We start from the raw sequence: 12,505 nt of genomic DNA, 5'->3' as shown, positions 1-12,505 counted from the left end.
TTTGTGGTCAAGGACTTCCAAGTCATTGTCCGAGCAGATGTTTGGCTTGTGGGCTTGGCAGGACGGCTTGCCTGGCAGGACGGCTCCAGCCCCCATCTGGGAATTTGAGACCACGGCCCTGCCCGCTACCTTGTGCCAGGCTGAGCTGGAAGGCAGGATGGGAAGAGGCCCAGAGAAGCAACCCTGAAAAATCACCATGGTTACCAGGCTTCTCAACATCTGCCTCCCTCCCTTATGGTGGAAATATTTTAATAACATTAAAGGATGTTTTTCCTTTTTCACAGAGAATTCCCTGTATTCCACTTTTTATACTTGTAAATACTTTTCCATGTTGCCACATAGGCCTCACAAGCATTTTTGTTTCTTCTGAAGTGAACCACATAATATTCCATTGACTAAAACAGGGGTTGGCAAACTTTTTCTGTTAAAGGAAGGGAGCGAATATTCTAGACTTTGCAGCCATACAGTGCCAGTCACGACTAGTCGCTTCTGTTCCTGTTGCACGAATGCAGCCATCCACAATATCTGAACCAATGACCATGGCTGTGTTCCAATAAAACTTTATTTGCAGACGTAGGCGGTGGGCTGGATTTGGCCCATGCAGGTAATTTGCTGACCCCAGAACTTGAAAAACCATAAAAAATAGTTTTAACTTTTTATGAATTACTTTGGTTTTGTCCGACTTTACGTGGCTGTCGTAGGTTAGTGGATGGTGCGGACGATGAAGAGGAGGATGCCGTCTACCACTCATGGACCAGGTTGTGCCAGGCACCGAGCGGAGGCTTCGTATTGTTAATTTACTTAATCCTAAGAATTATCCTACAAGTTAGATAATCCCCCTTTTCAAAGACTAAAACGTTGAGAAAAGTTCTTAGTCAATTTAAACAGTGTTTTCAAACTTCAGGTTACAACCTATCAGTGGGCAGTAAATCAATTTAGTGAATTATAACCAGAATGTTTTGGGAAAAAAAGAAATACTTAAGAGGAGGTAAATATTTTTCTGGAAACCTTTTGTCTCAGGGGTGTGGAGGTGTTCATGTGTTTCTGTAATACATCGGGCCATAACATGTATTTCCTACTCTGGATCACAGACCGAAAAAAAAAAAAAAAGAAAATATAGAGTTGAGGAAATCCCGTAGTCACCTAGCTGCTGAGTGGCTAACCCAGAACTGGAGCTCAGGCCCGACCCCAACCCCCAAAAGTAGGAACTCCCACTGCCAGACCCCTGGCTGGAGGCACCATGAGAAGCCGTTGCCTAGCGACAACGTGTGTAAGGCTCTTCCTTCCTCAGCAGCCTCCGTTTGCAGAAAGTCAGTCATCACCCACACGCTACACAAAGCTGCATTCGAGAACACCCCAGAACACCCCAGGCCACCATTCTCCTTTGCAAGTGTAGATTATGAAGGCTTCCCGGTTCTATCCCGCCTCACCCCCACACACACCTCACTAGACACCCAGTGAGGGAGATTCAGTTAGACACTCCTAATGTTTTACCTGGCGTGACAGAGAGCCCCGTATTCAATAACCTGCCCTAAGCAGAGGCATGAGGCAAAGTGGTTGGTTGGCCTTCCACTTCCAGCAGTGACCTTCACGTATAAACTTTTCCCACAAGCCAGGGCCTGCCACGTGTTTCAGGGGAGGAGAGTGAGGCTCAGAGAGGTAGGTGACTCTCCCAGGGGCTGACCAGTGGAGAAGCCGTGGTGCAGACCTCATTCCAAAGCCATGACCCTAAGCATTGCACCCAACTGCCTGTCCTGCACCTGTAGGAGCCTCAGGAAAAGGACAGTTTGGGGAGAAGAGAACACAACAGCCTAAGGATGCCAGAAATGACCCTGAGCCAGAAAAAGAAAAGAAAAGAAATGGAATGGAATGGAATGGAAAGGAAAGGAAAGGAAAGGAAAGGAAAGGAAAGGAAAGGAAAGGAAAGGAAAGGAAAAAGAAAAGAACATAAAAAACAATGACTCTGGAATACGTAAGACTGCATGCAAAGCAGAGATGGTGCATAATCACCATAAGAGGAAATGGGGAGATGCTGTTTATAAATAAATTATTGAGTATTTGTATTTGGAAAGAACCCAGCGCCTGAATTCAAGGCCCTTGTATTAATATTTACTATATTGTAATGGTGAGATTTGCACAAGGCACTCTGGGTTTAGACTGGGGAAGGCCTTTGGATGAGAGCCTTCCAGAAGAGAGCAGGATTGGGACAGAGCTCTGGCAGCCCTAACGGAGAGATTATTGCTGGTTTAGATGGTTCTCCACACCTGCTGACCCTTCTCTGAAGGCCACCATGGCTTGGCCCCTCAGAGACAGTTACTTGGCCATGTAACCCTTGGGCTACCATCCTTAATCTGCTATTGCCTATAACACTCCATGTCTTGTTTACTTCCATTTCAGAAGTCTTAAAAATTCTATATACCCACATATGACGTTCCCATTACTTGATGCTGCCTCTCAAACACCCCCCCCCCCCACGATGCCGTAGCTTAAACAATAACCTCTGTTGTGCTCACAGATCAGCAATTTGGGCGGGGCTCAGTGGGGATAGCTGATCCCTGTCCATGTGGCCTCATTCAGAGCAGCTTGCAAGCTGGGTACTGGGCACTTGCAGCCTTCTGAAGCTCCTTTCCTCATAAGCCTGGCCGTGGGGCTAGACAGACGCAAATAGCTGGGGCTGGGCCACCAGTAGCTTCTGTATGTTTTCCCCACATAGTCACCCCAACATGGAGTGACTGCCTCAGGACTCCATCCCTGCCTGCCCAGGACCTAGGTGTGCATAGTAAGAGAGGGAGCCCGTGGGAACTGTGTTGCCCTTATGACCTTCCCCGGGGATCTATAGCATCCCTTCCATTCGACAGAAGCAAGCCTTTCAGGTGGGACCACATTCAAAGGAAAGAATGTAAACACCCCACTGGCTGGAGGGGGGTCCCAGAATTTACAACATCATTTTCACACTGAGAGCCCCAGCTTTCTGAGGCCTTAGCCTCTGAGGCAACCCAGTCTACAGTGTTCCTCAGCTTTCTCAAAGCAGGCATTTTTACAGATTACAAAGGTCCAAAGTACAGAATTTTGAAACTTTTTCTTATGGACCCTTATCATTAAGAATCTCTCGCCACTTGAACAGGGACGGGGCAAAGCTTCGGTGGCACTGGGGGAAACATCCCATTTGTTCTGTGGCAGACAGGTCTGTGGCAGACATCCTCCCCACAGCAGGGCTCGCCTGCAAACTAAGCTCTGTGGCAACTGTTGAAAGATTCTCATGAACAAGCTCTGATTTGAGATAGTTGGGAATGTGAGTAAGAACCAACTGATATGCAAATGATGACTGTTTTTCTCTATGCCTTTTAACATAGTCCCAACAGACTTCTACTTGACCACACTATCTCCTTAGGCAAAGCGGCCTAAGAATGACCACATTGGGCTTTCTTAAAAATAGTCTAGAATTTAAGCAGGCTAGGAATTCAACTTGGCTTTGGCTGTAACCAAATCGAATTGGTGATATCATTTTTGGTGAGCTTATTTATAAGGTCATTTTTAAACACTCTGACAGTGGTTCTCAAAGTGTGGGCTCCTGACCACACCAGCATCCCCTGGGAACCTGCAAATTCCCGTGCAGCATCCCAGACCCACTGAATCAGACGCCCTGGGGCTGGGCCCAGCAGTCTGTTTGAACAAGCCCTCTGCGGGATGCTGGGGCAGACTGCAGTCTGAGACTGCTGTCTTAGAGGGGGAGGTGTTGGGGAGGATTGGAGCAGGCCTGCCAAGCCAGGTCCCCCTGATTGTAGCTGAGTCTGGGGCAGTGACCAGACCGTGAAACTCACACAGCTCGATGTCAACCTGCATGCTAGCGGTGTTGCAGAAGGAGCCCCAGGCCTCCAAACCAAATGCAGATCCCGCCTTTAACCTGACTTTGTCATCTTGGAAAAGTGATTTAACTCCTCTGAGCCTCAGCTTTCATATAATTTTTTACTGATTTTTTTAAGAGAGAGAAACATTGATTTGTTGTTTCATTTATGTACACATTCACTGGTTGCTTTGGGTATATACCCTGACCAGGAATTGAACCCGACACGTTGGCATCTCAGGATGACACTAAGCAACTCAGCTACCCAGCCAGGACCTCTTGGCTTTATCTATAAAGGGGGCTGGAATAGGGAATAATGAGATTTTGTCTAATTATTACTGAACCCTCATAGACTCCATTAACTCTGTTATCTCATTTAACAACCCTATGATGTTATTATTAGTAATAGCATCTCCAGACTAAGGCACAGAGATGTTGAGTAATTTGTCCAAGGTCCCACAGTGAGTTCTCCTTTCAACCGTCCCCTGCAATTTCAAAACTGTAAACCTCAATACAAAGACTATAGCAGTATAAGTTTGTACAGAGGAAGCTGGGACCAGGGTCCTAGGACCCAAGCAAGCTAGGCATTCTGCTCTTGGTGCCAGCCTGCCCCCATTGGTTGGGGGGCCACCAGGTCCCAGAGCCAGGCCACTGTCAGATCTGTTATTCTTTGAGATGACAGGAAAAGGGTCACAGAAAACAGCTCAGAGGCAAGAAGGAGGAAATTGGTTCCTGACACATGTTGACGGGGCTTGTTACCCAGACATCTTACTTCCATAAAGTGGCAGCGGCACTGTTTACTTAGAAGGGCTGGCTGCTGGGAGCAACGGGCCAGGAGCCAGGGGTGCTGGGGAAACGGGAGAGGAGACACGCCTCATGCTAAGGCACAGAGACCAAGCTCACACGTGCGAATCTCTCCTCCTTCCTCCACTCTGCCGCCACAACTGCCTCCCTGCAGTACAAACCAGAACACAGCACGAACACCCGCCTCAAGAACAAGTCATGGCTTCCCATTACCTCCAGAGCGAACCCAACCCATAACCTGGATGCAGAGCCGCCCAGGATCACCCCCAAACTACCCCTCTGACCTCATATCCCCCATCTCCTCCTCTGGGTCGGGGGCCTGCTGATGCCCCAGGCCCACCCAGGCACACCTGTGTCCCTCTCCCCCTCCCTACCTGCGGAGATGCGCTGCTGGGAGCCCCGCCGATGCGTCGTGGAGACACTCGACCCAGTGTGGAGATCGGCGGCAAGCCCTTCTGTGCAGAAGGGAAGGACTGGAAATTTCAGCCTGTGAAGTTTAGAAAGACAGGCAGACAGAAAATTCCCTTCGTACTCACACAGTCCTCGCCAGATGGTTTACACTCCCAGCTCGGCTGAGAGAGCTGGTGAACATAAATGAATGCCGGTTCATCACTTTGGGTTTAGACCCTCTGAGGAGTTCCAGGCCCAGGGTTTTCGCACCCCGCCTTCGTGTGGGCATAACTGAACCACAAGCCTAGCACATTCTAAGGAACATCAGCAGGCATCCCCGGTCAATTAACCAAACGTATTCTTCCTCCAGACATCTCTTCAACAACCACTACTATGCCTAGGGACCGCCATCGGCGTGGGCATTCTTGGTCATTTGGTTGTCTTTCTCCAGCTTTCACCATTTAAATTTTTATTCCCTCATCATATACAGGTGTATATTATCAATAAGTATGTAATGAAAGTATTTAAATTAAGCATGCTCTGTGTTTAGGCTCTTAACACATGCCTACTTATGTCTCCATGGCAAAGCAATAACTACTTCAGTGGGGGCTGATGTATAACTGGTGCTTAGTAACAATTCTCTTCCAAAGCCAAGGTCAGCAAATATTTTCTGGAGAAGGCCAAGTAGTAAATATTTCAGGAGTTTTGAGCTAAGATCCAAATCGATAATATTATGTAGGTATGCTATGTAACCAGAGAGAAAACAAACTGCCACGTTTTTGTTTTTTGGTTTTTTTTGAAATTCAAGGTGCAGTTGACCCTCCAACAACAGAATTTAAACTGTTTGGGTCTCTTGCAGTTTAAACCCGTGTCATCGAGGTTCAACTGTATCTTTAATCGTGGTTGGGAATCCAAATGTGCAGAGGGTCATTTGAAGTCGGATGCAGCTTTTCTCCTGCGTAGAGGGCTGGTGCCCTCACCCCCCACGTTGTCCAAGGGCCAACTGTGTAATATTGTAATTAAGCTCAAGTTTTTGTAACACAGGTTGTATTAGTCAGTTCGGGCTATCATAATTGGGAACTGGGAATATCACAGACCAGGGAACTTAAACAACAGAAATACACTTTCTCACAGTTTTTTAATTATTTAATTTTTCCTCAGTTTTCATTTTTCTTATGGCCAGTATCAATAGCTATTACTTATGTGAACAAAAAGTCTTTATACACTTTTTAAGAGTATAAACTGTCATGAGAAAAAAAAGTTTGAGAGCCTCAAACTGACGTGCTAAAACAAGTACCTTAGTCCTCACGACAGCCTACTGGGTAGGTAGTATTACCCCACTTTGCAGATGAGAAAACTGAGGAACGGAAGTGTAGTAACTTATTCAAGGTCACCCAGGAAGTAAAGAGATGAGTTGAAACTTGAACCTGCATCGCTTGGCTCTCATGACTGCCTTCTATCTTTGGGGACCTCCCCCAACCCTCCAGGTGTGTGAGCTCTGCAAGGGAGCGGTGCCTGCTGACAGCCCGGTGGTCTACGTGGACAGGGCCGGCTACGACAAGCAGTGGCATCCTGCCTGCTTTGTGTGCACCAAGTGCTCCGAGCCACTGGTGGACCTCATCTACTTCTGGAAGGACGGTGCGCCCTGGTGCGGCCGCCACTACTGCGAAAGCGTCCGGCCCCGGTGCTCTGGCTGTGATGAGGTGATAGGCAGTGGGGCTGGGCGGTGGGGTGGGCACCCCCACCACTATGGGAGAGGACCCAAGGCCAAGGGGAGTGTGGCTTCATTGATGATGTGATCCACAGATAGTGGATCAGATCACCTGAGGCTCAGGTCACACTTCATGCTCTAGCCTGGTTTTGCATCTACACAATGGGGCCAATACTAGTTTCCACCCCTAGGATCATTGGGGTGGGTCAGAGGTAGAGTGCCCGTCCAGCCGTGTCCTTGGCACTTCGTAAGTGCTCAGGAGAACATCACAGGGGATGTAGCAGGAACCTGGTTCTGCATCTGTTAGTTGTGTGGTTGTGCAACTCCTGTGCCTCAGTTTTCTCACTTAAAATACAGGGAGGATAACAATGTCTATCCCATGTGGTTACTATGAAGACAAAAGAGGGACTGAATGAAAATGCTTGGCATGAGCTTGACCAAGTAGCTAATAAATGGGAGCTGCTCTTAGCCTTAGGATAATGTAACATAAAATGACACAGTAGTAGAACATTAACTGTAACACAGCACAATAAATATAAGGCTATGCAGTTGTTAGAGATGTTATGAAAGGGGCTCAGCTGTCCACTGTGGTTTAAAGCTAGAGGAACTCCCAGGTATATTAATAATGATAATAATAACTGTGATAATAATACATAAGTGCTGTGTGCATGCCTTCGGTAGTGGGAAACTTACTACCTTCATCTTTGGCACATATGAGGGTCTTCTTCATTCTGAGCCAATAGCTGGCGCCTACCACCTTCCACAGTTGGTCTCCATTAGAAGTTAAGACCTGTTACCTAGTAACTGCCATCAAGTGACATTTCAAAAGGAAAAGGACTGTCGGCAGGGCTGCACCACAGCCTCACTTCTGTGGGGACAGCAGTGTGTCCACTGAAACAGCACGCTGCCCTTCCTTAAGGGCATGTGAGAAAGGCACCCTTCTCACGCTGGGTGAGCCCATTTATACCTCACAACAACCCTGCAGAGGAAGACAGTCATTACATCCCTCTTACATGTGAGAGAAGTGCAGCTCAGAGAGTGCAGTGATGGCCATGGCATTGGCTTTGTAGCCGTCAGCTCTCCAAGCACTTCACATGTCGTAGCTCCTGCAGCACTCATAAAATCCTATGGGATGGGTAGTATTTACGTCCCCATTCTGCAGATGTGGAAACTGAGGCCCAAGGAGATTAAGCAATCTACCCCAAGCCGCAAAGCTAAGTGTTTAAGTAACACTTTACACCCAGTTCCTATGTGACCCCCAACCTCCAAAGTTACATTTAACCAGTATACTATCCTGCTCTTTCTGAGCCTTGGGTTCCTCACCATATATATATTCCAAAGTGTCACTTTCTTCTGAGCCTGAGTGACCTGAGTGTTGAAGACTCTTGAAGACTGGCCTTAGGCAGCTTTGCTATTATTAGGCTGTCCTCACTGAAGTATTTAATATTGTCTCAGAACACAACTGGGCTTTGCAATTGACCCAAAGAGTGTCCCAGAGATTGGATGAGTAAAACCTGCTGATGGTAGAGGGCTTTTCTTTCCATCCAAGGAGCTAAGATGCAACCATGACCTTCACCAAATACTGCACTTAGTACCTCCGATTAATGTCAGATTTCTCCACTGAGGCACTTAAAGGTCAAAACAAAGATAGGATGAACCACCATCCTACAACTTGCCTTCAATATACTGTCTCTACTAGGTTCATTTCTTCTGCTCTCCTCTCCAGATAATATTCTCGGAGGACTACCAGCGTGTGGAAGACCTGGCCTGGCACCGAAAGCACTTTGTCTGTGAGGGCTGTGAGCAGCAGCTGAGTGGCCGGGCGTACATCGTCACCAAGGGTCAGCTTCTGTGCCCAACTTGCAGCAAGTCCAAACGCTCCTGAAGGGCTGCCTGTCCATGGCCAGAACCCATAGGCACCCAGTGAGAAGAAAAGCCAGATGTGCTGAGGCCATCCTACAGGTCTGATGTGACAACCTGCAAGCAACAAAAACAGTGATAATTGTTTCAGTGAGAATATATATACACATATATTCTAGGTGGGTGGTGGTGGATCCTTGAAGGTCATTAGTTTCAAAGCCAGAAATGTTCTGAGAAGTCTTAGGATGGAGTTATTTTGTTTTTGTTGCTGTTGTTTCCCAGCTACCAACTAAAGACATAATCATCTGCAAGGGATGTCTGGGGGAGTTTCCCAGAATGCAGTTCTGAGTGATGGAATCACGTAGCTGTAGAATGTGCGTGCTTTTCCGTGAGCCTGGGAGCTCCCCCACGAGCAGGGTGGTATCCCAACAATGTTTGTTGCCTCCTTTCAAATGGAATTTGAATTTTAAATAAAAACTTTTTTTGGCATGATAAACATCTTATCAATAAACATTTTACGTAGTCCACATATGCCCTTATCTAATTATTTACACCAAGGCAGTGATTTCATGGCATCCATTTAGCCCCATACCCCTGAATGCTGGTGCTGGCAAAGGCATTACAAATGCTGGTGCGCCTCTTCATCGATGGGTCTCATTGGACTTCTCTGGAGAAGGGAGGTCCTTGGAGCAGAACCCCACCCCCAGTTTCATGTTTCCCCAGATCACTGAGGGAACGTGCATGCTCTACTTCATGATGTACCAAAAAGTAGCCTCCTGGGAACCGATGAGCTGCCTAAGAAAAGGGACCCAACTCAGCTGCCCTCAGAGCCCAGGCAGGTGAACCGCTCTGGGAGTAAGACCAGGTAGAAGGTTGGGGAGCCACCAAACAGGGCCACATGAGACCCTGGTGACTTGTGTGGACAGACCTTAAGAAATACTAGACTTTTATGAGAAAGTTCTCCATTTTTTAAAAAAATATTGCCAACTGAACGTTGAATGAGCCAAACAGAAAAGGTCTTAGAACAAGATTTTCTTTTTTTATGGCCTCTCTGGGTATTTCCAGCCCTCAAGTTTGTTTATTTTCCACAATTTCTAAGAAAAAAAAACATCTTTTTCTACTGCAGATATAAGGGCAAAAAAACTACATGAGTCCTAGGAACTCAATCCCGTCTCCAGTGACCTTCTTTCTTCCTTAAACTTCCCATCTGTCACCCAGTCTCTTGAATTCCACCACCCAAATTTTGCTCTCATCACCTCTTATCTGCAGTGCCCTCATTCATGTGTGCTACAAGTTTGACCAAAGCTACTGCAATATCCTTCCAAGGATATTTCTGCTTCCACCTCCTCAGTAGCCAGTTTCCCTGTCCAGTTTGTCTTAATAAGAGAGAAGCTGTGTGTTGTCTTCCTCACCCACCTTTCATGGCTCCCCATTGCCTCTCAAGTTAAGGACAAGTTCTCAACCTGACATTTGAATCCTTCCAAACTTGGCTTAATTGTCTTTCTGGTCTTGGGAGCATCATTTCTCTAGATTTCTATTTGCCTCTTTCTCCTGGGCATTCAGAAACTACCCTTGATCAAGCGCACCCCGCCATGTTTTTGCTACTTTTGAGCCGGTTACTTTGAAGACCCAACTCCTTCTTTTGAAAATCCACCCGTCCTAGAAGGTACTTCCCAAGCATAACCTGCTTCTTAGTCCCTTCCCAGAGACATCAATGGGATAGTCACTCATTCATTCACTCATTCATTCACTTGTTCTCCAAATCTTCACTGAGTACTACGAGAGTTCAAATTCTGCTGCTAGCTACAGAAATATGACACTCGGAAGATGAAGGCTGCCCCAGATTTTACAGTCTGAAGGAGATGAGCCCTAGGTAAATACTCCCACAGACAGTGTAAAATCACAGCGACTGCGGATGCTATAAAGCGGAGGTACGTGTTAGTGTAAAGTATATGACAGGTACTGGACCTAGTCAGGGATGTCAGGTGTACCCCTGGGAAAGTGACACTTAGAACTGATCATTAAAAAGTGAGTACACCGGAGTAGGCAAAGAGGAAAAGGACCGTGGTTAAAGAGGAGTATGGGGGTGGCATGTGCAAAGGCCCTGGGAATAAAGCAGCAGCAGTTCATTCAATACCTATTAACTGGTGTTACAGACACAGCAGTGGCCATGGCTCATTCATGGGACTGAAAGAGTGTCCCAAGGACGTCCCAAAGCTGTAGCAGGAACACAAAGAGTGGCTGGGCGTTAGATTAGGACTGAGGCCTTAGAGATACTCCAGCTTTGAAGGAGACAGGAAAGATTGGTCTTTGCTCTAGAAGCAATGGGAGCCTTTAATGAGCTTTAAGCAGGGGTTGGGGACAGCTAGACAGGGAGATTATCAGTTACATGATCTCTCCTTTGCTGAAACACCAGCATGACGCCTGGCTGATTTGTCCACACCACTTCGAGCAGGAGTGATGACCCACAACAGAAGCCACGGACCCCACCCAGAGCATGCTCCTGCCTTCCTGTGTCTGCTAATGACACCCCACTTTGCATTTGGAACACCTGAATCCTCACTGACACTCCCCTCCGCTGCTGGGTCCCTTGGTACAATCCTTTCTCTTCCACCATCTCTTTCCCTCCCTCCCAAGGTCGAGGTTCTATATTTCACCTAGAACACTTCCTTTCCAGACTGACAGCAGTTTCCTAATGAGTCTCCCTGCCATGAACTCAGCCTCTGCACACACAGCTGACGTGAACTGATCAGAAACACAGTCTAATTATGCACATTCCTCGTAGAACACTCAGGGCTCCCTACTGGACACACACAAGTTGAAATATCTTAGCTTTGCAATGTAGCTTATTAATTTCCCTGGCCCCAGCCCCCCGTGCTCCCTGCTCCCATTTCAGGAGGTAGATGAACGACGGGCGAGTCCCTGTATGAGCCCCGTGCCTTCCCTACTGAGCCATTGCTCGGGCTGGTCCCGTCTCCCAAGTTCCCCACACTGTGCTCAGTCACTGCATCTTCCATGGGGCCACCGCAGCAGAGTGGGACTCTGTACCAGAACTGGAAAGACACACGCTTTAAAGCATGACAGTGTTAACTGGTACATGATTCACCCCGCCCCAGCCCATCAGCAAGAAAAGTGGTCACTATTCCCATCACTTTTATTCTCTAGGAACATTTCCCTGGCTGTACCCTCCCCTCTGGGTGTCATCTGTGCCACCATCACAATACCCCAGGCTCACAGTGATCGTCACACTGATTCTATTGTGATGCAACTATTGCTGTGTGAAAGGCTCCCCTATGAACTTCTTTGCCTCTCCAACCCTTAGTTGCGGCCTAGTGACTAAATGAAAGAACAGCCTGGGGCTCTCAGTTGATTCCCTGGTGCTGGTGATGGCTCTGCATTCCCAAGTGGCCTACAGCAAGTATAGAAACTTCAGACTGAAGCAGACACTTGTCCACCCCATTTCCTCTTCCCAGTGGGAAAAGCCTACTTCTCGTTACATATACTCACTTGCCAGCCTCGTTTGCAGCTGGAGGAAGGAAATGTGACCCAATCCTGGCCAAGGGGGCTGCTTCAATGGGGGGCTGCCTAAAAAACGTTTCTTCATTGCCGAAAAGAGATGCTCTGGAGGAAGTAGCCCTACTTTCTTTTTCTTTTGATATAATTTTAAACTTCCCAAATGTTATAAGAACTTTCTTCTTGAACCATTTGAGGGTGTGGCTGTCACAGTGCCCCGTCACTCCCGAATATTTGTGTGTGATTCCTACAAACAAGAACGCTCTCCTACATGACCACCAACGACCATCAAAATCAGGAGCTAACGTTCTATCAGCTGACCCTCAGCTACAACTCAGGCTTTACCAGTTGTCCCAATGGGGACTTTTATAGCGAAAAGTCCC

At 47.4% G+C, this 12,505-nt stretch overlaps 1 protein-coding gene across 3 annotated transcripts in view; it reads left to right on the top strand.

Moving 5' to 3' along the window:
• Positions 1-9,136, top strand: part of LMCD1 (LIM and cysteine rich domains 1) — a 57,809-nt gene extending 48,673 nt beyond the window's left edge. For all 3 annotated transcript variants that reach the window (XM_037055711.1, XM_037055710.1, XM_037055709.1), the window contains 2 exons: positions 6,526-6,741; positions 8,476-9,136. In XM_037055711.1, the coding sequence (XP_036911606.1) occupies positions 6,526-6,741; positions 8,476-8,634 (375 nt within the window). In that variant the 3' untranslated portion in view covers positions 8,635-9,136. The remainder of the gene's footprint in view (positions 1-6,525; positions 6,742-8,475) is intronic.
• Positions 9,137-12,505: the final 3,369 nt, after the last annotated feature.

The sequence above is a fragment of the Sturnira hondurensis genome, unplaced genomic scaffold (genome assembly GCF_014824575.4).
Source record: "Sturnira hondurensis isolate 20B ecotype Veracruz unplaced genomic scaffold, ASM1482457v3 Scaffold0008723, whole genome shotgun sequence".
NCBI classification, from domain to species: domain Eukaryota; kingdom Metazoa; phylum Chordata; class Mammalia; order Chiroptera; family Phyllostomidae; genus Sturnira; species Sturnira hondurensis.
This window is presented reverse-complemented; position numbering and strand designations above follow the sequence as displayed.